The following is a 26,808-nucleotide window of genomic DNA, read 5'->3' on the forward strand; positions in this document are numbered from 1 at the left end:
GCACTGTCCAGATTAAACACGAGCTCCAACCAAGGTTTGTTATTGGCTACAGCTTGTGGTTAGTCTGAAGAGAGCTTAATTATAAGCATGGGTTTAGACATTTCTAGGAGTCCACATGTTCACACACTCTTGCTAAACAATGTTTTGGCTTATAATAAATAATAATATAAAAAAATTATTTATACCCTGCCCTCCCCAGTCAAAACTGGGCTCAGGGCAGCTAACACCAATAAAATTACAATAAAACATAAAAAGCAATTAATTAAAATACAGATTAAAATACAATATTAAAATTTAAAATGCAGCCTCATTTTAAGTAGTCCATAAATCCAAGCCATGAGGGAGGAAAACACAGGGGTCAGACTAAGACCAACCCAAATGCCAGGCGGAACAGCTCTGTCTTGCAGGCCCTGCGGAAAGATGACAAATCCCGCAGGGCCCTGGTCTCCTGTGAAAGAGCGTTCCACCAAGTTGGGGCCAATACTGAAAATGCCCTGGCTCTAGTAGAGGCCAATCTAGCCACCTTATGGCTCGGGATCCCCAGAGTATTGTTGTTTGTGGACCTTAAGGTCCTCCGCGGGGCATACCAGGAGAGGCGGTCCCGTAGGTCACGTAATTAATAAGCTTGACTTATTAATAAGATGTGAAGTGGGCCTGAATTATGAAACCATTAGAGGTTTCAGCATGGACAGCTATATCACTCCTATACCGTTTAGAACTGCTGAGGTATATATGGCTAGTTTGCACATAATATTAAGCCATGGTTAATAGCTTATCAGGGTCAAGCAGCATGGTAGTTCATGCTATCCAATTGCTTTGACTTCACCCCTACCCTGGTGTGAGTGGGAGCAACAAGCCATGAAGCCTTGTCTTGTCATTATGTCCATACTGGAATGTAGTCTGTTTCACCTTTACAAGCCATGGATCCATGTTGGCTAGTGACCATAGTTTGTTAGGTAAAGGTAAAGGGACCCCTGACCATTAGGTCCAGTCGTGACCGACTCTGGGTTTGCGCGCTCATCTCGCATTATTGGCCGAGGGAGCCGGCGTACAGCTTCCAGGTCATGTGGCCAACATGACAAAGCCGCTTCTGGCGAACCAGAGCAGCACACGGAAACACCGTTTACCTTCCCACTGTAGCGGTACCTATTTATCTACTTGCACTTTGATGTGCTTTCGAACTGCTAGGTTGGCAGGAACTGCTAGGTTGGCAGGAAGAAACTATTGGTATAAGGGAGGGAAACTAGGTATAAAAGGAGAATTCCTGCATGCCAAGATCCACTTTGGGGACAAGTAGTGAGAAAATCCCAACAGATGTTTAAAATCCACAAAAGACTGTGGAGATTGAGACTGGTTGCCAGGAGAAACAATTTGATGAAAATTTTAAAGAGGACTTGGACTATAAAAAATATGCTTGGGATGAAGCAAAGCATGGACTTCAAAAGGAAGAAAAACAAGCAGAGCAAGAAAATGAGAAGCAAAGGAACTTGAGGTTTAATGGACTTGAAGATCCTGGAGGGGTTGGAATGTGGGGTGATGTCAGTGAGGAATGGGAAAGACAGGGGCAGAGGGGGACAAGGGCCTGGAGACGGACATGGGAAAGAATGGGTGTGGGATGAAAATTTTAGTTAAAAGTTTTACTTTTAGTTTTTGAAAGACGGTTTTCGAAATTTTGGCCTGTTAACGAAAATGCTGATCCAATTGGGGGAAAAGACTTAGGGAGAGGAGATGGAGTGTAAAAATGAAAGAAAATAAGCTGGGTTTTCTGGAGGGAGACATAAGAACGGCTTAGGAAAGTATTTAAGTTAATGTAAATTTTTGTAAGTTAAGTTAGGTTTTTAGGCAGAAAGCTGCCTACTCTCCTCTCCTTACTCTGAGCTACTCAGTGGCAGGGAGTGCTCGGAGGGGTGAGGAGGGGATATAATGGAACCTTGGAAATGCTGTGCCCTACAGGTTCCTCTTGTGGCAGGAGGGGGCCTGTGGGAGGGCAGCATGGAAAAGGAGGAGGATTGAGTTAATAGTATAAGAAAAGGATTTTAAACTGAAATAGAAAACCCGCCATAAGCTTTTAGATTTTGTTCAGGGAAAACCAGGAGGAAGACTATCGAGGAAGTCACAATTATAAGGTTAAGATAATAAGAATTGGGGAGTTAAAATTCTCCCCTACTATTGTTATGTGTATATTTGTTTAAGTATGTTTATGAAAGAGCTGGGGGAAACCAATCCTCAGAGCTCCTCCATTCCTGTCCCTTCAGTGGCAGGGGGGGGAAGAGGGGGGAGGAGGGAGGGGGGAGGTCAAACCCAGCTCACAATGGACCCCCTTTGATTCTCAAAGCGCACGGGTTTCACTGGTGGCAGAGGTGGACCAGTGGGTGGAGGGAAAACGAAGGGACAGTGTTGTATTGTATGTTTGTGTAGTTGTGTAGTTTGTTTAGTTTTGTTTGAAAATTAATAAAAATTATTATAAAAAAAAATCACAAAATATGCAGCAACGTTTAGCATGGAAATATAGGCTGTTAGACCTTTGAAATATGCCCTTCCAAGTTCCCCTTTCAAAGGTTGGATTCGTGTGCTTTTCCATACAGCATTCAGAAATAAAGTTTGCTTTTTTCTTTTCTTTTACTATGTTATCAGCCTACGTTTACTGAATTCAGGGGATCTACTCTGAATGTGACTTAGCTAGATACCATTCTCAAGTTATAAATTCTATAGCACTTTTGGTGCCCAACTGTCTTCTATTTCTTTTTTTGTTGTAGCAATTGTATCAGCAATTTCCTTCTCTGTTCTGAGGCCCCACAAACTGCAGAAAGCCTTCCATAAATAGTTGATAGGATTTAACTGTGGATTGCTTTTATAATGTTGCATTTTTACTGATTTCTGTTAGTCATTTTTTATTTTTTTTAAATCTCAGGATATTGGTGTGTGTGTTTTTGGGGGGGTGCAAAACATGTGCAGAAGCAAGCTTCTGCATGCATCTTTAAAGGGATTCCATACTGAATGTGCGGTTCCTCAGTCCAGCAGTATCTGTGCATGTGTAGATTCCTCAAATAAGCTGAAAATCACACCAAATCAGTTTTTTGGCAGTGGAAACTGTGGTCTGTCTCAACAACCCACCTTCTCTTTTCTCCACTGAACAGGTGACTGGCACACCTTGCAGTTGTTGGTTGTCGGTTTGGGTTGTTGTTGTGTGTTTTTTAAGAGGGCTACACATACACAGCTCTGGTTTCTACATGTTCACATTGTGCAATTTGGGCCCAGGTATACATTACCTGTTACCACTATTTGGTAATTCATATCAGAGTGTCGCCAGTCATCCTGCACCTCAGACAAGACAACTTTTACTATTTTTTGTTTCTTCATAGTGCTATGAGGCTTGAAGATGTTTTTTTTTAGATGAATGTGAAATGCAAAAGCTAATAAAAAATTGAAATAAGCTTCTTTATTGGCCAAACTTACAATGGTTTTCAGAATTTTAAAGTACAAGTGAAGTTGATTGTGATAGAAATAGAACATGCTACAGAAGGCGGTTGGAATAAACAATTTACTCTCTCATTAAGGATGACCATGCTTAGGTGACTTATGGCTTAACGTTGCTCAGTCTCTTGTTATGTGTTCAGCCGTCCTTAACTCAAATTAAAACATGGTTTATTCTACTCCCCCCTTTGGAGAGATTGGGTAGAATGGAGCGTTATTGAAATTTTCATATATCAGGCATGAATCGGAAGGTAGTCCACGCTGACAGTGACTGTGGAGCTGATTCTGATCTCATGGGTCAAAGGGATCTCGAATTTAAATTTACTAACTTTGTTTCCTGCCTGCTAGCTATTCTGTGTCTGATTTCGTTTTAAGCAGGTAATAACTATCTTTTACTATAAGAGGCAGTCTTGGCATGATGGCTAAATATAAACTGGCAAATAAACTAACACCAAGCCCTATTTCTAGATCATATTCAATGCTACTCCTTTTGTAAATGAAACGTTTCCCTTGCTTGAATAATGTACTATCCAGAGGCCCACCTGTGGCACAAATGTCACAAATAGTGATTGTTTGATGTATAATGGTTTTTGCTACCGGTACATATTGTCATGTTATAGAAATAAAATTTTGAAAATGGGGGAGGGGCACAAAAACAAGTAGTGATCGTTCCAAGCATTATCTGAGAACAGTTTAGAACAGATACATGATACTGTTCAATGTGAAGCAAGCGTTACAATCCTAAAAGTTCTGTAACTTGGTTAAAATTCTGAGCCAGAAAGTAAGTCAAACTTTTCTCCCACTCACCCACACCCACACCTCCAAGTCTCCTCCCATTCCCTTTCCTTTGTTGTTGCTTTGGTGAGGCACCAAGAGCTTGGGAAGTGAGCCCTTTCTTCCCTTCTCTCCTCACTGATGTCTGGTGTGCAGCTATGCTTGTGTACTAGATACAAGAAGTGCTGCAAAATGTCATTTCCCATGTCAGTGGTGCTGGAAAACCACATACCAGTGTGTCTGGCGCTGAGCCTTAAGTAACATGCAAGGTATTAGAGAAGGGAAGAAAGAGCTCCCACCTTCCCCCTGTCATCACTGCTGTCACTAGAGCAGGCATCCCCAAACTGCGGCCCTCCAGATGTTTTGGCCTACAACTCCCATGATCCCTAGCTAACAGGACCAGTGGTCAGGGAAGATGGGAATTGTAGTCCAAAACATCTGGAGGGCTGAAGTTTGGGGATGCCTGCACTAGAGCAACAGAAAAGGCAAATGTGAGGGATGAAGCTGGTGTGTACCGGTAAATGCAGAGCCGTCTTTCCCATAGGGTTTAGTGGTGCGTCGCGCCAAGGCACCGGCCTCTCAGGGGTGCTGCAGCGAGTCGGGGAGCTGTGCGGCTTTGCCAGCGGCCTCCCCTTTCCCTGAACACCCACCAGCTGCGCCCCACCAACCATAAGGCTGGCGGGCATGCAGCTTCCCTCCCAAGCCTCCTCAGGAGGAGAGCAATCCCCGCAGAGGCTTAGGATGGAAGCCAAGCATATGACTGGCGGGTGCACAGCTTCCCTCCCAAGCCTCCCAAGCTACGGCCACCCCAACACTATCCATGGTAATTTGGGGGCGCTGGGCGGATATTTGCACCCCGACACCGCATCTGCTAAAGATGGCCCCGTGTAAATGGATCACATCCTGTCATGCTCCAACATCATCATCAGGGTGCAGCCAAGTCTGAAACAGACTCAGAACTGGGTTTGAGAAAACTAAGCTATTTTCTGAGTTTGGGAGAAACTTGGGTTTGTTTGTTTTTAAGAGCCCAATTATGACCAAGAGGAGTTTGCCCACCACTAGTCACAAGTAACACAGGCAGCCTGAACAAGAGCTGGAAGTCCTGTGGACTTAGCTTTGGTAATAACATCTGGCCTGTGACTTCCAGCTTGTGTGGCCATCTGTTTCTGATTTGCTAGGTTAGAGATAAAACCCAAGCACAGGAGGTGAGCTGTATATATTCTGTAATGTGCACATTAGAATAGCACTGAATTGTGGTGTTATAATAAAGAGTCGTATAATCATATGAAGGAGGGTGCAAGTGCATTTAGGATTACAGCCTTAGTTTGTTGTAATTGTAATTGTAATCTTTGTGGTCCAATCTTATACACCAAGTGTGTAGTACCTTTGGCCCTCCAGAAGTTGTTGAACTACAATTCCCATCAGCCCCAGCAAGCATGGCAAATTTCAGCAAGATTTGGAGCGCCAAAAGTTCCCTACATCTGCTGTACACACACATCTGAAGTCCCATTGAACTAAGTGGTGCTTACCTCTGAGTAGGCTTGAATAGGAGTGCACCTTCAATATCTTAAGTTAGATAATAAGGCTATACAGACAGAATTCCAAACTCACCTGAGTTCATTTTCCATGAATTTTTCAATTAGAGCACCATGCTAATATAATTAGTTGGTCAAACATATGCAAGCTTTTGTAGTAGTAGTAGTAATAGTAGTAGTAGGAGTAAGAATGCAGGTTGTGGACATTAGCGATAAAGCTCCCTTTACTGAAGTGCTTTTTTATTAACAGAGTATCTCAGCATCAGAAGTGTTGCCCCCTTTTTTAATGTACCTAAAATGGTTCAATAATAATTCAAACCAGTTAATGGAAACAAGTCCTGTTTTGCTTTCCAGAACCATTGATTAATGCAATAAAGATTGCAGGGTAACCAAGTAGGTCAGCAACCCTGCAGTGAGACTTTGCATCAGGCACATAACATACGTCCATAGCATGTGCATATAGTTAAAATTTCACATCCCAGTAGAATGAATTGCCTTACCATGGTTCCCTATTTAGAATTTTATCACTTTTCCAGGCTTCTGTAACTGATAGATGTTCAATTATATGTAAAGTGACTATTAAAGCATCAGTACTCATCTAGGGGTCTAGGTCTCCTCTCCCCTTTTCTCTTGAAATTGTGTTAAAGCCATTAGTGTTACAAAGAAACGTGCATTCATCAGGTATAGCGATGGAGGCCAGGGTGCATATTACAGCTTTTACTGCATATGAGACGTTGCAGTCCTGTTCTTAAGAACTGCCAGGCAGATTGGGAATCACGGTCACGGTTAATAGCAGCGAATTGCCAGCTCTTGATGGGTGGGTAGTCACTCTTTTCAGTGGCTGCCCCCTGGGGGAGAAGGTAGAAAAACAGAGGGAGGGAATTAGAGTGACTTTGCACACTTGAGCAGGTTCATGCCGCTGGATCAGTGGCAAGCATTGGCAGGGCTCCACTCTGGGGAGGCTCACAACAACATCACAGTCTCATTTTACCAATTGGTGTTGCTATAGCCAGTGGTGCTCAGAGGGAGAGCAGAGAAAGGAGGGGCTGTGGGGGGGAGGCAATGTAGGGCTAAATTAAACAAAACAAAAAAGTGTTTTGTAAGTAAGTAGAGTTCAGCCTGTACCTGTTAGCACAGTACTACTAATTGTGCCAGAAGTATTGGAATTTAAGTTTCAGTGTGTGATTAAAGAATAGGTTCACAATCCCCCTGCATAACCTTAATTTTTTCAAGGTTCTTTGGGTGCAGAATGGCTTTATAATAATGATTTTGACTAATACGATTTTTGACATGCAACTTTAATGTTTAACCTTAGTACAACTCCAGAGCATTTCATGTGTATTCAGCTGTAAAGAGTGATGATTTAAAGGGATAATATGAGAAAAAGGTCATTCTAGAATAAACCTTTAACAAATTGCATAAAGGAAACTTATTATTCCACAAGTAGAGGGCTATGCAGCTTTTCTTATTATTTTTTTCTGCTTGATTCAAAAAGTTGTTGAGACATGATAGGGAAAGGAAACCCAAAGGGAAAAAAAAGTGAAATAGAAAATACAAGCAGTGAACATTCCCGTGATGGTTATGATTTTGTTGCTACTAAAAATATATTCTCCAATAATGTGGTTATTCATCTTCTCTCTCTTTTGGGTGAAGAATTCGCTCCAACAAGAAAATGCTTTTGTTGGTTGGTGGACTGCCCCCTGGACCTGACCGGCTACCCAGCAATTTGGTTCAGTATTATGATGATGAAAAGAAGACATGGAAAATACTGACAAGTAAGCAGTTTACTTTACGTTGAATTACCTTGATGAATTTTAAAACATGGTTAATCAAATTAGACACTTTATTGATTTGCTTCCCTACAGAGATTTGTTTATATATTACACAGGTTTCACAATGGAAGAGTAAATTGAGATTGTAGGAGATAGTACCTGTACAACAGAACAAGCCTAAATTAAATCTGTCTTAAAATCATTTTTGTACGCTTATAGTGAAAACTGGCAAAGCTTTCTTAAATAAACCTGCCTCCTCCTCTAGGTACCTTTGCCTTCTATTACAGTGTATATTATATGCTGTGGACACAATCCAGCCAGTTAAGACCAAGTGCCACTAATTTAAGTAGGAGAGTCCAAAACATACCAAGATCACTCACAAGAAAACTGATGCGACTTGGAAATTCCTAGCTTTCTAATTGGATTGTGTCCTATTTATATTATACCTTGGAGCTCATGGCATATTGCATTGTACTGCATACCCTTTTACACCTCTCATGTCATAGAGAGCTGCCCCCTCCCTCCCGCTGCAGTCTTCCACAGCTCTCACTGACGCAGCCAGGTATCAGTGGTGTCAAGCTAGAGCTGTGATTGCTCAGAGATTGGGCGATATTGCTAGACAAGAGGACATAGCCTGTGTGAAACCAGGGATGTTCCTGGGGGAGCAGATCTATCAGGTTACACCAGACCCTTATCTTGCGGTAATCCACTATGTGGAATACTGCAGACTCCTCACTGCGGCCAGACTGAACGTCCTCGAATCTGCGGTATTATGGGGAAGGTACAGGGGAGTTCCATACGATCAGAGAACTTGCCATTGTGCCTTGGGTGAGGTAGAGTCCACTGAACATATCCTCCTGAGTTGCCCTTTCTATGTAGATTTAAGACAATGTCTCATAGCCCCATGCCTATCTCAGCTTAGCTCTCTATCCAGAGAAAGTCAGGTTGTACATTTGTTGAATACTCCCACTGGGAAAACAGCTTCCTTGGTGGCCAATTTTCTCTTCCTAGCTCTCAAGCGTCATAAGAGTAAAATTGACTGCATTGATGCGGGTTTATCTGTATAGCCTTTATTAGTGCTGCTCATGTTTTATTTTATAGATGTCTTAGATGTTTTAACTTTGTACTGAGAATTGTATCTTTTCTGACTGATGGTCGAATAAAGAATGATGATGGTGGTATCAGTGGTACGGGTCAGCTTTGGTAAACTGTGCTGGTGGGTTTTCTATCCAGATCTGTCACCTTCTTTCTCAATGGCAACAGTGTTTTACAGCAAGCATTTTGTCTTAAGCTTTGGAACTTATTGTTATAGTGGTTACATTTTCCAATCTAACGTGGTCATGGAATCAAATAATAGTGTTTTTTCCTGGTGCAGTAGGCTGTGTATTTACTAGTCCCCTTGTGAGCAGACTGGCTGCACTGGTCAATAAAACTACATTTTTAACTGTCAGAATTGCCTAAAGCTGTTCAGATAAAATTATAAACGAGCAATCCTGATCTATAAATCAAAGCCATACTTTAAAAGCCAGACAACTTGTGAAACTTAGATTTTCTAACAGAAATGCTGTTTCCCTGGCAGCCTGATCCTAAGAGGCCACTTTACTTGCAGTGGAGCAAACAGAAGCTTGGCGTGGGGGTGGGGGCGGGGGCGGGGGTGGGAGGTACCACACAGGGAACAGCACCTATACAATAGCTCCAACTACTGCCAGTGCTCAAAGGTACTAATTGTGCCCATGACACCTTAGTGACCTATCTCATGTTCCTTAGTATCATGTTCCTTAGTATCACTTTTCTCAGGACTCAAGTGCAGTTTCAAACTGCAACACTGGACACAGTTGTGTATGTGTGTATACATGTATTACTACTGGCTTCCAAATTTTTTGCCTCCCTTTGGGATGACCAGATTCAAAGATTTTTCATAGTACCAAAGAGGGCATTTTCTGGCAGATGCAGGTTCTCATAGAGTGAAAATGTGCAGTTAGCAAAATATATTGTTCTACACCACTATTATCCTCATTTGTGTGTGTTTATACTTTCCTTCCTTCCTTCCCTCCCTAGTTGTTTAAAAAAAGAGATTTAAACAACAACCAGATAAGGTGTCATAGCTTTCAAGTTTACAGGAACTGCTGTGTTTCACTTACACAAGATGTACCACCAATTGAATTTCAGCTGTAAAAAGAAAGTATATCAGAGTATATGTTTACGTTGGAAGATCTTTCTTTAATAAAAGAAAAACAAATTATATACAGTAAAATATTAGTCTGAAAAAAAGAGTTTGCTTTTGAGCTTGCGCTTCTGAGATTGATTGTACAGTAGAGTTGTTCTCAGGCAGGAGCAAATGAAAAAGAACTCACTGTGGAATATGTACATCAGGAATCTCACTTGCAATGCAGCACCAAATGAAATATTTATCAAATGCATTCTTACTGCTTTTAAAGACTTGACTGTCACTTTTAATTCACTGGTCTCATACAATGTAGGAAAAGTATTTGGTGCTTCCAGACTGGAGTCTCCCAAAACCACTCAACTGTTGTTTCCCCTCTATATATGCTACATGAAGAATTATAACTGACTTTCTACACTTGGCAGGTGTGTTGGTGGCTAGCACTGAGTATGCACAATCAAAACAAAAATAAAGCACCAAACCAGAATATTGATCTTACTTACTGCTTTGGTCATCTCTGACACTAGTAGCCTCTGGTGTTGGTTGCAGAATTCTTCACCCAGGTGGCTCTGAATGGCAAACAAGGGAGACTAAACATAGCCTGGAAGTTGCTGTTACCAGCATTTTGGAAGTGGGGAGATCCGGTTGCCACAGAATCAATCAATGTTCTGTAAGCTTTCTGCAGCTTGTATATTAGAGGGAAGATGAGACAGCTCCACTTAGACATGGCCAGAGAAAACTTTGATAATCAGTTTTTAAAACCCTTTCTCCCCACCCCCAGGTATGCACTAAAGGACTTCTTAAATCACACTGTAATAACCCAGCTTAATAACATTAGGTAGAAGAAAAATATAAAAAGCAGCTGAAGAAAAACATGTAATAAAATATTTAAACTTTTAATGTACTTACTCTAACAGACAATGTTTTCTCATGACACCAAAGGGAAGAACACACTCAGGTTATGTGATTTTCACCGCATGAATAGGTTGCTAACATGCTTTCTGAGACCATTGTTTTAGAAACCATTATAAAGTTACTTTTGTAACTGTATCCTAGGAAATGGTGCTAATGGATACAGGACATGCCACTACAGTGGTACCTCGGTTTATGAACACAATTGGTTCCGGAAGTCTGTTCATAAACTGAAGCGTTCATAAACTGAAGTGAACTTTCCCATTGAAAGTAATGGAAAGTGGATTAATCTGTTCCAGACAGTCTGTGGAGTACTTAAACTGAAGCGTTCATAAACTGAAGCGAATTTTCCCATTGAAAGTAATGGAAAGTGGATTAATCCATTCCAGACAGGTCCGCGGAGTACTCAACCTGAAGCGTACTTAACCCGAAGCATGGGTGTAATTGGTTCCGGAAGTCTGTTCATAAACTGAAGCATTCATAAATTGAAGCGAACTTTCCCATTGAAAGTAATGGAAAGTGAATTAATCCATTCCAGGTGGGTCCACGGCGTTCGTAAACCGAAAATTCGTAAACCGAGGTGTTCATAAACCGAGGTTCCACTGTACAGAGGCCACAGTTTCTGGAGCACCTCTGAAATCATTTTGGCTGTAGGGATGTTTTGAGGTCTCCAGGATCCAGGCCTCCTGTAAGTTATTTACAGTATCTCTATCAGATCATTATCGGTGTCATTGTGGCAAGCAAGTGAACACATAAATTCTGAGGCATCAAGAAGCAGCTCGCTGGGTGGAGCAGAGCCACTACACTACGTAGCTTCCTGGCAGGCAGGTCAGTGTTGCTTACTGGGACAGAGAGGGCAAAGCAGCACAGTGGTCTGCATAGTGCAGATGCACCATGGAAGCCAGATACCATGCCAACCTCACCACCACTGACTCACCCCTTCCCTCCTGGTAAGCAACAGTAACCCACTTGCCAGGAAGGTACTGTAAGCGCCTTTGCCCCACCCAGCAAATTGCTCCAGAGGGATACCTTTGCATCTGGGATCCCTTCTGTGGTACTTGTGGGCACCATAGTCTTCTAAACACCCCCACCATGCCTGCCCCACCACTCCTGGTTTTCATTTATCTTTTCACAGAATGTATCCAGCCTCAAGTGAGCCCAAAGGCATTCTTCCTAGGAAGGGAAAGAAAGAGGCTTGGGGCTACTGGAAGCTCTTTTGTCTTTGGGGCGTGTAGGTGTTTGGCCTGTGTGAACATTACCAGTTTTTCTTCAGTGCTATGGGTATTGGTGCCTGTAAGAGTTTCCTAGATTTCCATATCTTCTTTATGCTGCTTCATCTTGGCATCTGTAGAACTGGACAGGAGTGAGAGAGAGGCCATAAGCATAATTGGACGAATGCTTTAACGTTCTCATAGGACTGAGGAAAATGTTATGTTGGAACTATGGATCTTGGAGACTCAATCAAATAATAAAGAATCAGATGTGAGATTTTGGATGAGTGGGGAGGTGCATCCTTCCTATATCTTTTTTCCCATTTCTAAGAGGAAAAGCAGTATCTGGCTGCATCAGTTGATTTATTTTGTAGAATAGTTAAACAAATCATAAATGCTTGTCTCCATGAGAAATGGCCTAGCCAGAACTATGAAGAGAGCTGCAGGCTTAGTGTGGATGTTGTGGATGGTGACTCTGCAAAGAAAAGTTCTTGCTTTGCCTGGTTTGATTTTTGAATATATGCTGACCAAGATTATTGTTATCATCTCTATCCTTACTGTTGGCTACACAACATCCCTTAAGTATTTCTATTGAGTGGTACCTCTACTTACGAATAACTCTACTTACGAATGGAGTTCCGTCCACCATCTTGGATGTGGTTCAGATAGGATTTTTTTCTACTTACGAATTTTTAGATAGGGTTGCTTTTACTTACGAATTTTTTCTCCCAATGCATTCCTATGGGATTCGACTTACAAATTTTTTTGACTTACAAATGTGTGTTCAGAACGCGTTAAATTCGTAAGTAGAGGTACCACTGTAATAGAAATAATTGCACTTTTCTTAGAACAGCAGTACTCAGTGTGGTGGTCCACAGACTGGTGCTGGTCCATGAGCCATAGGATGCAGTCCCCTGCAGCTCCACCACAGGCCAGGTTGGGTGGGATACTTCAGGGACTAAATATGGTACCTTGACTTGGCACATTGAGGGGGGATGCAGTGCCACCATATCAGTTAGCTTGAGAAGCACTGTCTTAGAAGTACAGAGTACACCTAGAAACATATGAAGCCAGGTGATTAGTCAATTTAGCTCTGTACTGTCTTCTGTGTCACACAGTGGTTCTCCAGGGTTTCAGACAGCAATCTTACACCTACCTGTAGAGGCCAGTGACTGAACTTTGGACCTTCTGCAATCAAACCTACTGAGATATGGCCCCTCCCAATCTTAGTCATGGAACCAGAGGAAGAAGCATGGGGCTGCTTCCAAAGATTCAAAGGAATTGAGATTTTTCTGTGCAATACAACATCACATGCACATGCATGGTACTTTTAAATGATTGTATTTTTCATAGGATATCTGGAAACAAAGGAAAAGGAGACTGAAGGGTGCAAGCAAATATATCTTATTTTGAACAAGTGTTTTTATCTCATTTGTGTTCTGCAAGTTAAGTGAAAATGCTAAATGCAGAAAAAAGCTTCTTTGCTGACTCACCCATTGTTCTCAAACACAGGACCTGTACAAAACATGCATTTAAAATAAACGAGTATTATCTGCGACATATAGCAAAATTGGGTGGTTCAGAGTAGCAGCATAAGCTTTGCATTGTTGACTGTGACTTTATCACTATAAATACTCTCATTATACTTTAAATTGAGTTTGGAATCTGCTTAACACTGGAGTTTTTACACATCAGTCAAATGAAAAGCAGAGACTGCTGTTTATATTGTAGTTAGATTATGTAATATTTACGACAATGTTTTTGTTCAGTCCTTTTAAAAAAATATTAGGCTGATTTTTAATGAACAGTATTGTTTCACTTGTTAGAAATAAACCTGCAAGAGATAAAGAATCTATAGATTTCTTATATTTCTGGTTGTAGAGTTCTTCCAAAAATTTCCTTAACACTAAGGCAATGATGTATTACTTTTACTTGCATTATATGTTTTTAATCAGAGCGAGACTTCACCCTAGACAAAGCGATGCTTTCTGCATGGTCTCACTTGTTTTTGCTAAAATCTTTTGACATGATTAATTTTACTTTAATGCTTTTGTCTTGTTGTACTGGTTAAGAAGATGAGGATGAACCAGGGCTAAAACACATGCTGTTCTATTCTGATATCGCTGAGTTTTTAAAAAAATCTTAGTGGGCTTTTAAAAAAATGAATCCAACTGGAATTAGATTTCTTGCTAGTATGCAATTTCTTGCATACTATTGAAAAGAAGATGTCATTACTGGTTGTTAGTTTTATTACTGGTGTTTCTTTAATAATATCGCCTGTATACAGTGGTGCCTCTGGTTAAGAACTTAATTCGTTCTGGAGGTCCGTTCTTAACCTGAAACTGTTCTTAACCTGAAGCACCACTTTAGCTAATGGGGCCTCCTGCTGCCGCCACGCTGCCGGAGCACGATTTCTGTTCTCATCTTGAAGCAAAGTTCTTAAGCTGAGGTACTATTTCTAGGTTAGAGGGGTTGGTAACCTGAAGCGTTTGTAACCTGAAGCATTTGTAACCCGAGGTACCACTGTAATATAATTAGTGCCTACAATGGAGATTGAACTTTACACCAAGACTCTAGCCACATGAACTAAGCCAACATTCTCATTCATCAAGCTCCCAGTTACCCAGGTTTTTCCTCATACTGCCATCATCCCACAGGCAAAAGGATATTGCCACATCCTTGCTGGTGGGATGCCATGCTTCCCAAATGCAGGGTTGGGGAGCAATCTCATTCTGTGCAGTGGTGGAAAATGGACTCTTGCTAGTTTTTATCCCAAGCAGTGTAGATTCTTTTGAAGTGCATGTTGAGATTGCATGGAGACACCTGAATAGGGTTTAGAAGGTGTTGTTTTTCAGGTCAGTTGATATTTTGTTACTTTAATGATTTACAGGCAATTCCCCATTTACACGTGTTTGAGACACGTGCATTGCCATGAATCTGGAAGTGGCACTTAAAGGGGCAAAACTGCCCTCTCCCCAAAAAGAGCAAAAATGGCATGAAAACAGCATCTAACAATCCCAGAAGCTTTTGGAAGTGCAATCCCAGGAGTTTTTAAAAAGGATTTTCAAGAGTTTCCAGAGGTTTATAGGGTTCATTGGTGGTCCCAATATACATGATTTCACATAAATGTGTGGTGCTTGGAATGTAACCCCCTGCATGCATGAGGAGTTACCTGTACATTTCTTGCCTATCTCCCAGAGGGATAGTTTGCATTATAGCATATATGGAAACAGCATGTAAAATTATACATTTAAAATTGCACATTATAAAATAGGCAAGGATTACCTGGATTATATAATCCCAACACCCCTCCCTCATTTCCTTTCAGTCATCTAGTATGAGGCAAGGGTTTAATATATGCATTTATTTTAAAAAAATAAATGCATAAATGCATTATAATGCTACCTCTTTAAAGAGAGTATTTAAATTGGGGTTGCTGGTTTGCCACTCCTTGCCGCTTTTCTATCATGAGGGTGTGTTTTGCAGCTCCTGAATACTTTGCCATTTCTGTTCCTGAACATGAGACAGAACCAATGAATCCTTTAGGCATTAGCTCAAAATTAGTGTTAAAAAGGCACAGCAAATTGCTTTGATTAGTCATAGAATAATAGGGACAAAGGAGGAAATTGGGGTGAATAATCTCTTGATATGTCCCCATTATACTGTTTGAAGATTGACAGTTTTCATTTATCATAGTTGTGCACAAACTATACACATTTTGACACCCAAATTTAATTTGATGAACAATTCTCAGTGGCCCCAATAAATTCTCTGCATCTCACTTTATTCACTCAGCAGTTGCAAGCACCAGGGCTTCTGATTCAGTGCTGTGTTAAGGTTGGTCTCAGCCCTGCATTGTAAAGCTTGAGCAAGCATTGGCACATTACTAAAGCAGCAGCCTCAACACTGTGTGCTAGACAGCTTTAATGAAGGCTTTGGATATCTGAAGAACTAATGACTCCCCTAGAACATGCAATTGTTGTACTTAGAAATGCAGTATTTACATCAGTCTGTCTTCGTGTAGCTGTTGTTTTTAAAAGCTTATCCACCATGTCTGCCTCAGAAAGTACCAAAAACAGCTCACATCGTAATAAAAATGCATAGACAACGGCAAAACAAATAGGAACTTAGACAGCTGTCTGTTACCAGGCACATTGGTTTCATTTAATATTTGTATGCCACTTTTCCAGCAACAAAGTTTAGCTCAAAGCAGTTCATAACAATAACAAACCATTAACAAATGAAAGCAACATTTCCAGCAACAAAATAATATAAAAAAATACACAATAGCATATCATGTCCAGCAATAATAATGATGATGATAAACCTGCTAGCACATTTCCAAATAGTATGGTTTCAAATTGGATGGGAGACCATGTGTTGAGATTCTTGCATTGCAGGAGGTTGGACTAGATGACCCTCAGGATCCCTTCCACCTCTGCAATTCTATTATTCTATGGCTCATTATGCAGAAACACACAATTCAGTAAAAATTGATGCTGTCCAATACAAGCCCATGCTAACTGAAAAATAGCCTATGAAAAATGCCTATTAGGCACCAGCCCAGAGCCAGTTGATATAATCCCCCCTGTGAAGAGGCAGCTTCAGGCACTGACCTAAATGGGAATGATGTCCATCTAGCTCAGTTTTGTCTACACTGGCTGACAGCAGCTCTCCAGGGGTTTCAGACGGTGGATATTCCCAGCCTTAGCTAGACATGTCAGTCATCAAACCTATGAGCTTTTGGGTGGGAAATGTGTGCCCTACCACTGAGCTATGGCCTCTCCCTGGAATAAAATATCGATAAAATAAATAAAAGTACAAAAATAGACAGAAGCATAGAGCCTGATTAGCCCCCATTCTCCCTCACCATCCTTTATTGTGGACACCAAGTCTGCCTTGCGTTCCTTTTAACCTGGTCCAACAAACCAGAAAGACAAATATAGCTAAAATCAGATGAAGGGATCAAATTACAATAAAAGTGCAAATGTAAGATTGATTAGAAAATCAAGCCAATTTTCAAAAACTCATGGGCTTACATTTCACATAAAAATGGCAGGGGGTGTTTCTGAAAGAAAAGAGGGCAGCAAGAGTGTGTGTGTTATGGTAGAGTTTAGTTATACAATGCCTGTGGCAAGCATGATGTATGGCTGCATTCCTATTAATGATGCATGGCTGCATATCTAAGAATGAGAGAGGAAAGTTCTAAGAAAGAATGGAAATCCAGCAGATTGTCACAACGTCAGTGGCATTTGTGATGCTGCTTTTATTGGATGCTGCTTTTATACTTCTGTTATTTAGCTGAACATGTTTTAATATCTTGGATTGGAGTTTCCTCATGTTCTGATTTTCCTGCACAAACAAAACTTCCCAAGATATGTGCGCAGTGTGAATTTTCTGTGGCCGTTTCCTCTCATTGCTTTTTTTAGGAAAGGAAGAGGCAAACTGTCTTTCCTTGTTTGGAAAACTCTGTTCATTTGCAGTACACACAACAAAGCAATTACTAGAGTAATGGAATGGCCTATGCTGCTACGTCAAATGGCAAGCTAGTGTGCTTATTTAGAAGCAAATTCATTGGCAGGGACTGAATGGGGAAGTGGAACCAGGTGTCCTTCTTGGAGAGCATTGCAAGATGGTAGCAGAGACTTGGGAGTCACATGGTTGCTAGATAGGTAAGACATGATGTCAACAGCTATTCCCTGGGTATATCCAAGAGCAGGTGAAGATACTCCAAACACAAACTAATGCAGTTTTTGTTATAGGCTGTTTCACTTGTTCAATATCTTCTGTGTACCCTGTTATAGTGCACCTATTTAGCACTTACTTCATAATGCTTAGCCTTTGGTCATAATTGTAGCTTCATTTCTTTATGATTTTCCCAGCTTCCTGTGTTCCTTAAGATAATCTCTGCATGCTTTCTAGCACATGCAAATAAAAGTCACCTTTACACCTCAAAAACTCTAAAGTTCAAAGTAAAATAAAAAAATTCCTTCAGTAGCACCTTAAAGACCAACTAAGTTTTTATTTTGGTATGAGCTTTCGTGTGCATGCACACTTCTTCAGATATCTGAAGAAGTGTGCATGCACACGAAAGCTCATACCAAAATAAAAACTTAGTTGGTCTTTAAGGTGCTACTGAAGGAATTTTTTTATTTTACTTCGATCCAGACCAACACGGCTACCTACCTGTAACCAGATCTAAAGTTCAAGATACAGTATTCTTTAAAAATTGCTCTTCGTGAAATCAGAACACTGCCCATTTTCTGTGGATAGATTCAACAGGTGTGGAATACCGAGGCAGAAAAGTGTGGTACAGAATAGAGTGATACAGAGATTTAACACGTCTTTGTAATTACAGTTGTTTCTTCCTTATAATACCATATCTGAAATCTCTGTAGGGACACCTCTACACAAAGGGAATCCTGATTGGCTGAGCATTTCTCTTTATATGGAGAAGTTCTATACATGTTCACCCTACATGCATAGGGGGCTGTTCTCACTGGACCTGAGCATACACCACCAGGATCATGGCTTGCTGGCATGATCTCACTCAACTCTCATGTGTTCAGTGAACATGTGATGGGAATAATGTAGAATAAGGCTTCATACAGACCAAACAAATTAAACACTTATCTGCTGCTGTCTAGTTGTACCTTAAAAGATCATGGCCAGGATCATTATGGAGAAAAGACCAAGAGTGAGTCAAAGCCAGTGAACAAATCTAGTACAGTATAATGTAAGAAAATGAGCCAGTGATTCAGTGCTGGGAAGGCAAATTAAACTGCTGAAAGGATTAATGCAAGCAAGACAGGGTCAAAACTACGTGATATCCTAGCTGAAATGGGCTGATAAAGCTAAGCGAGAAAAATCAGCATATAGAGGAGTATATCAGGAGGAGTAGTTAGTAGTAGTATAACAACTATATTTTGCTGTTTCCTGTTGAGGAATTTCCAGCATAATGTAAATACCATAGCAGCCACCTGGGATTGCTATCTTTTTCTGGCAGGGCTCTTGAGCCTTTAATAGCTGCATGACAGGGAAAAATTGTACCACAGAAACATTTCTGAGCATGGAAGTGCAATGAAGTGGAAATTGTCACCTGTTGAATTTCTGCTTGTCATACTGCTGTTAAAGGTAGGAATTCCTGCCGTAAATAAACTTGGGAACCATATTCTTTTGAGAAGCAAACTGCATAGGATGCAGGATTGGAATTACATTATGTATGGGGTAGCATTTTTTGTAAGTCATCACTATCTCACTTAGAAAAAAAAATCCAGAAGGATAGCATGCCAATCTCTTGCAGTAAAAACAATCAATGTTTCTTGTGGCACCTTAAATTTATGTCATAAATGCATTATTAACATACATTTTTGAGGACCCAAACCAGGCATCCCCAAACTTCGGCCCTCCAGATGTTTTGGACTACAATTCCCATCATCCCTGACCACTGGTCCTCTTAGCTAGGGATCATGGGAGTTGTAGGCCAAAACATCTGGAGGGCCGCAGTTTGGGGGTGCCTGACCCAAACCCACATTGTTAGATGCGTGAAGTGAATTCTTAGGAGGCAGGTATATAAAGGAGAAAATTGTAAGGTAGGAGCTGACTGGTAATGAAATGCAAGCATTACAATCAGTGAGAATCAGAATTTAAATCTATGTTAAATAGGCACAAAATTGGTGATAATTGCTAAAATTATTATATAACACTTCTAGGGGATAGGGAACTATTTGCAAGAAACTGTCACAGATAGCGTGCACAGGATTATTTTATATTTGTGTTTGATATCTATTGGTATTTTTAAAAACAGATGACTCTTTATAGCAAGATGTTTCAGTTTCTGACTTCTTCAGCTGCTCTGGTGTGAATCAAAATCATGCTATAGCCAAGGTGGCAGTTACAGAATACTGAAGATGGAACTCTCAGAGCTCTGATGTCAGATATTATCCTGCAGGTGTTAAGGTGTCAAGTCTATGGGCACATACGTTTTCTCTTGATGCATCTAGGGCAACAAAGAAAATTACCAAAAAAGGACCAATGAACTTAAAGTACATTACTGAGGATGTCCTCCACGTGCAATTGATTGCCAATCTGCCATATATCCATGTAATCTGGGGAAACTCAAATCCATGAAAGTGAGGCGTCAATCAACACAGTAAAACATATTCAGTTTTTGGTAGATTTACATTCAGCATCTCGTAATAAGAGACAGATATCAATTGTTAGCAAATTCTGAATGTTTTGCCAGACCAAAGACTAAGTCTCTTGATTTTGCATTCCACCAGCCTCCAAATCTACACAGGCTACTGGAGCTGTACTTAAGCTACCATTCAGCAATCCTGTATCACATCATGTTGAATCCAAATACTGTATCACCTGCATTTATCTCATGAACAGTTGCTTTCAAGAGCACTATGATGGCAGAAGCTTCAGTGTGGAGAACCCATATTGTTGTGTGGTAAACTATATTGTTGTGCAGTAAACAAAACATGTTTTAACAATTTAAACACTTATTGGGTTGTAAATGGGTAACTGTCAGGAAGTATTGTCTCTAACTGTTGGCTAGAAGCAGAGAGAATATACAAAGTTATACCAAAATAAAAACTTAGTTGGTCTTTAAGGTGCTACTGAAGGAATTTTTTAATTTTGCTTCGGCTCAGACCAACACGGCTACCTACCTGTAAGTTAGACAAGGTCTGTTAGTCAATTGACATTTAAACTGTCACAGCTGCGTCCTATTGCTGGCTTTGTTTCACCTTTTATGCTAACAGCAGTGGCATTCAGAACTAATTGATTTATGATTGGTCAGTTAGTGGATATTGCATTCAAATCTCTTTGTCCTTATTTATAGGCAAATGGGGTTTGTAATTCCATCAGAAACAAATTGATTGGCTTGAGGATCATGACCAAATAAAGTATAAGATTAGGTTTAGCTCTGTTTGGACAGGTTTTGTAGGCTGAAGAGGATTAGCAAGGGTTTAAAAAGTGGCCCTGAAGACAGAAGGAAGCCTAGGGAGAGCAAGAAGCAGAGTATGGCAACTGATGAAGAATATGTACCTACCTGGAAGCACAAATCATTTGACATGAGAGCTAAGAAGGTCTGCAACAGGGAGTGGGAGGTTCCAGCAGCTGCCTTGGGGACACCTGAGGCCAGAATGACAACAGAGGGAAGATTGGCTCCTCAAAGAGATTTTAAATAACTACATAGGCTTGTTGGCATAAAGAAGTATTCAAGAGATGCTTGAAAGTCAAAAAGTGAGGATACATGCTGAATCTCTGCTAGAAGAGTGTCCCACAGTAACACTAAATGCCTGACTTCTGGCTGAGACCAGTTGAGCCTCTGTAGCATGGAGCACAACTTTGAGAAAACAGCTTTCAAACTTTACAGAAAAAAATGTGGCCAACCCATGGTGGAACAACAGAGACTCACCCATGAAGCAGCCATGAAGCAATAAACAGAAGCAATTATTTTACCAGGACTGAAGTATGGAGTGGGAAACTACAGTATATTTTGGACTGTCAGTGGAATCATGGACTGCTTCTCATTCCGTTTGGATTTGGGGAAGTGAGACAAGAAAACACAAGGCACATTTTGTGCCAAAACTGTCACTATCAGTGAGAGTTGTAGGGATTCAGCACTTGTCAGGACCAATGCATTTGTTTTCTGTACACCACATTTGATTTCTTACCTTCGAACTGGATACACAAACAGAAGTTAACTGCTGGAGAGAAAACTAGCTATGCTATTCATGTTACATTTCACTTCTTTGTTTGTGGTTGGCTGCAAATTCTGATTAATATAATTCAAAGCATCTTGAGGTGGGGCACAGAAGGGCAGGCAGCTATGAACACCATCTAGTGACTCCATCTAGAATTGTAAAGGATGAGTGTGTGATTGGTTTTTAAAAAGAGACAGATACAGGAGTCATCATTGCTAACTTGACAGACTGAAGTTGCAATCTTATACCCACATACCTGGTAGTAAGTCTCATTGAACACAGGAAACCTTACTTACAAGTAATTATTTCTTTATATTTGTCACTTCTTCACAAAATTGTCTCAAGGAGACTTACAAAGTAAAAAACAAAACACATTGAACATGTATAGTGGATAGGTATTGGATTGGTTGATACAGTTTTTAAAGAACCCTGTACAATATGTCTCTCTCCATTAGAACTTAACACCTATGTGTAACATTACTGTTGAATTGCTCCAAGTGATTCTGTCTCCAAGTGACTGTATCTCTGGCAAAGCAGACCTCACAAGCATTTAAAAAATCAAAATAGATTTTCAGTTCATCCAGTAACACAGAAGTATTCATTGTCCACTTATCTTCATTTGGTACTCTTCCATCTGAAGCACCTCTTTCCAACCCAGATATTTGTGACCAGAAACCTACTTTGTTTTGGGTAGTTGGTAATTCATTACAAATAATGAATACCGGTAGTTTGCATTCAAAGTGAACATCTCCCAGACAGCTGTTATGCTGAAATTTATTGGCAAGTGCTAATTTTTGAATAATTATGAGCAAATTTGAGGAAGGGGTTATAGAATTATTTTAAAACAGTGGAAGGCTTTTTTAGTGCCTGCACAGCCTCCCCTGGTGATACATTGCTGACTTAGAGCTGCCTCAAACTTTATGTGTGGTTTAGGTTTGCTGCGGTAATCATGTATGATGTGAAGGAAAGATGGGCACCCATAAACATTTGAGAAACAGGTGTCCTGGCTTGTGCCCACTGCCCACTGTTTGTTTAGAGATATACACCTGCCATTCAGCCCTATGGAACCTGCTGTGTGTTTAAGGTGTTTTTCTGGTACCTGTGTGTTTTCTGGTTGGTGGAAACACACTAGTTAAGACCAATGACCCAATCTTACAAGACACAGCATCAGACGGAGAAAAGGAATTCAAAAATTGTGCAAGCATATTAAAGTGTGGGGACAGATGTGGTGAAGGGCAGAATTGGAAGTGGATGGGTGTGCACAGTGAGAGAGAAGATATCACTCATTCTCTGTCAGGAAAGAGGGAAGTCTCTCTTTGCTTTTGCCTTACCTGATTTTGGCAAGATGAATCCTTTCTGAGTCTCCCCGAACTGGTTGCTGCTGATACACAACCAAATACATGTCCGAGTTCAATCCAAACAATCTACACACTGGAATGTGGAAACACAGATACTGGAGGAAACACACACACACACACACACACACACACACACACACACACGAGAACAGGGTTATGGTCCACAAATTAAGTGGACCAGATTTCTTTTGAAATTTTAAAGGAGTGATCTCTACTACAATGCTGCTTTCTCATCATCTTGGGAAATTAACATTTGGGGGAGAAGATAGGCCGGAAGAGAAGCTGTTTGTTTGTGCATGTCCTCTCCGATATATCTATGTAGGTGCAGTTTATTTCTAGGACCTTGGGTCTTGCACATGTTTTTCAGATGTCAATTTTTTCTTCTTATTTATTGGTGTTTTCTCCTTTCATTTAACTCCACTAGTTTGTTTAATAAAGCTGAGAGTTCTTGCAGAGAGCTTTATAAACACATGTTATTAGATTTTTAAACCTCTTTTGAAAGTGCCTCTATCCTACTTCCTCCTAGTAAAGTGACCTTTTTAAATGGAGGGAAGTGGGTTTAGATGACAGTCATGATAAATGCGGTCATGTTCACTCAATAAAATAAGGCCCAGTGCATTTGAGGATAAATCAGTGAAATGTACAACCCCACCTGTCTGTCTCCATCATTCATTTCCACTGTCACTTTCACAGTGGCTGATGGATCACAGTTGCTGTAAAATTAGACAGCCTTTAATCTCATTTCATCCTGATTAGCTTCTCTTTACCCTTTCCCTCTAACTCACTGACTGACACGCTAAAAACTCACACTGGGCTGTGTTTGAGCGTGGCGTACAAACTTCTTTTCCAATACCTTTTTTGGAGGGGAAGAGAGGTACTCACCTGAGATGAAATGAAATGTAAAGATGAGGGAATCTGAGACTCATATTAAAATAAATCAGCAAAGCAGAGGACAGTGTGCAATTAATAAGAGCAGCTGTCTGCATCACTGGGCTACACATTGGCCCATGCTTTGCATTATTTACACCCATGAATTCTTAGGGAATGTAATAAGTTGGTCTAAAAGGCATCCTGGGGCAGGGGGGATGGGGGGCAATGTAAAAAGTGTAGTTGCTTCCTTCAGAATGCAGAAATGTGTCATATCATACAGAAAGTTATTGTAGGTGTGCCCAAGGGAAGTGGAACCTTTAAATTTGGGGGGAGGGGGGCAGCTGCTGTCTGAAAAATACATACTCCCAACAGAGCCAGTAATGTAGTTCTCAAATTTGTCACATGCTCTTTTATAAGTTACATTTTGGAACTTTTATTTCTGCTTATTCCATTGCAACTTTCACTTGTTTCATTGGAGTGATCATAATACTGGTAATTTTACAAGTCGGGTATTCTACCATTTTTACACATGGCATCAAACAGAGTACTATTGGCCATATGTTGTTGCCACTTAGCTCTGAAAGCTGTGTTTAAAGAAGTTTTGCTGCCTTAGTACATTACATGATAAGAAGCATGCCCAACGTCAAGGAAATCACTTCTGCATGATCAGCTGCATTCTGCACGGGGTGCGCATGTGACTTGCTTTGATCCAACCAGGAAATTCTTATTTGAAGAGCAGTATAAATAAAATAACATGAGAACATGGGCAGGGGTGATCACATGAATATTTAACATGGAACTGGCAACCCGTGGGGAAGCAAACAATTATTCACGTGACCACCCTGCTCAACTTCTACAACTTGGCATCGCTCTACTATGAAGTGGTTCCCCCGTGCTTCTGGGTATGCAATTGAAAGGTGCTGCAATGTAACAGGAAAGGAGCCTCAGATCCGGTCATAGTATCTTTGGAGTAAATATGAAGGGTCTCCAGCTCTATTTTGAGTGAGTATTTTGTCATGAGTTAAAAAAAAGAGGCAGAACTTGGTTTTCATGATTTCATGTGATCTGAAGATCCACAACTTGTGAGGCAGAAAGCAAGCACAGATCACCACCTGTGTATTGTGGCCTTGTTTTTAGTGGGCTGCTCACAAGTTGCTCAGGCCTCCTCTTAAGGGAGAAGGTTTTAGTAATGCATGGAATGATGGCATTACATTTAACTTGCAGAAGAAAGCTTACCTATGGGCTCAAATCTCAGACTTGCCCCTGAGTTATAAATTAACATGCTAAATGTTGTGAACTAATACGAATAAAAATCTACGCATGACATTAAGCCATTCTACCTATCAATACATTTTCCAAAGTTATAGTTCTTAAGCTTCATCTTCCAAAATATCTCATTGACTTATGTGGAACAACTGTGTAAGTAATTTGGAAATTAACAGTGTCTATGTCTGGCTGCTTAATGGCTGTATAAGATATACCAGCAATAAGTAACATTAATTAATCCATTTTCACTAGCCTAGCTGCCTAACAATTGCTTTTGCTTAGACAATTGTACAACCACAGACTATGAAAACGATGTTTGACCTTTACTGGAAGCTAAATTTGCACCTTGCTTATTCACCATTGCATAGGCAAAATAAATAAAATAAAATAAAAATCTGTAAGAAGCTTAAATGAGACTACTTGATCTTTAAGAAAATGTGTCTTCAACAAGAAAGCTGCACATATTTCTTATTGTTATTTGCATATGCTATACGGCTTCGAGTGCATTGAGAAAAATAAAAGATAATAAAACAAATGAAATGAGAGATATATCACCCAAAATAATCCAAGTGTGAGATAGGCTGCCTCTTTTTTTGGCACTGGCAAAAGAGCACAAAGTAAAAAGCTGGCCCTGAGTCATATTGATTTCCCACTGCACTGGTTTCCTAAGTGCTCTGTTGATCCGTTTCAAGCAATAAGTTCCCTGCCTGTACATGCACATCACCTCCCCATTTGTCCTCACCTAGATTTAAGGTGCCCATATGATGAGCTGAACAAGGACATTATTTTTCCTACTGGTGACACCGGGCCAGAACTACTGCATGTAGTATGATAGCTAAACCTGTGTAAGTATGCATTTCAACATACGATTTTTGATAGTGTTGCATTCCACAGAGCAATACATATTGTGGTATTAAAATTGCATATTTTTGTTTTACAGCTCTAGCCTTAGGAAGGGGAGGGGGATGAAACAGGGAAAAAAGATTTCCTGCTTACCTCTCCCCTCCCATCCCCTCAAAATAATCCCATCCTCTTAAAAAAAAAAGGGATGTTGCAGCTATGGTAAAACAGTTTTGATCTTTCAACAAAGGGCTCCCTGATTAGATGGATGGAAAATGTCTGATTGTGCTGCTAATGACATTGTACAGGAAATTAAGCGTATACATTTGGAGAAGGCATTAAATCAGCAGGACCTTAATTTAAAAACTTAAAACTGTATGGAAATGCAGCTTGCTCATTGCTGTGTAAGAGAAAGCTGCTGAATACTTTGACTCTTCTTATGGAAATGTTGCCAACAGAACTAAGCTTGTGGAGGGTGTTTTCTTTGTTTTATGTAGTGCTGCTTTTATTTAATCTTCTTGCTATTTACATGGTACTTGCGGGACACAGTTGACAACTGCAGGTTTAGCCACGTCGCTGTCATTTTTTAAAAAGTTGCAAACCTGCTACAAAGTATATTATTGGCCCCTTCAACTACGGCATACCTGGGGTCTTGAAGACTACTCAGCTCACAGGTTGTGCAATAGCTGACGACACATCTGTGACAGGCTGGTCATTCGCATTCGGCTCCCCCTCAGGAACTGCAAGCCTGGAGGAGCAGTTATGACAGCTTCTTCTATATATCATAAATCACACTAGCAGCTGTTAAAACAGACCCTGTGTAGTCTTATGATCCCACATATACCTGCGTTTGCTGGGATTCAGCTACAAGTGTTGATGCTGAAGAGATCAGCACATCATCGCCCAGTTCAGGATA

General features: G+C 40.5%; 1 protein-coding gene across 2 annotated transcripts in view; it reads left to right on the plus strand.

The window, feature by feature from the left end:
- The window catches only part of KLHL14 (kelch like family member 14), a 61,439-nt gene that overhangs the window by 14,619 nt on the left and 20,012 nt on the right, over positions 1-26,808 (plus strand). For both annotated transcript variants that reach the window (XM_060277848.1, XM_060277849.1), the window contains exon 3: positions 7,437-7,558. In XM_060277848.1, coding sequence (XP_060133831.1) covers positions 7,437-7,558 — 122 coding nt within the window. The remainder of the gene's footprint in view (positions 1-7,436; positions 7,559-26,808) is intronic.

This window comes from Zootoca vivipara, chromosome 8 (genome assembly GCF_963506605.1).
Source record: "Zootoca vivipara chromosome 8, rZooViv1.1, whole genome shotgun sequence".
Taxonomy (NCBI): Eukaryota; Metazoa; Chordata; class Lepidosauria; order Squamata; family Lacertidae; genus Zootoca; species Zootoca vivipara.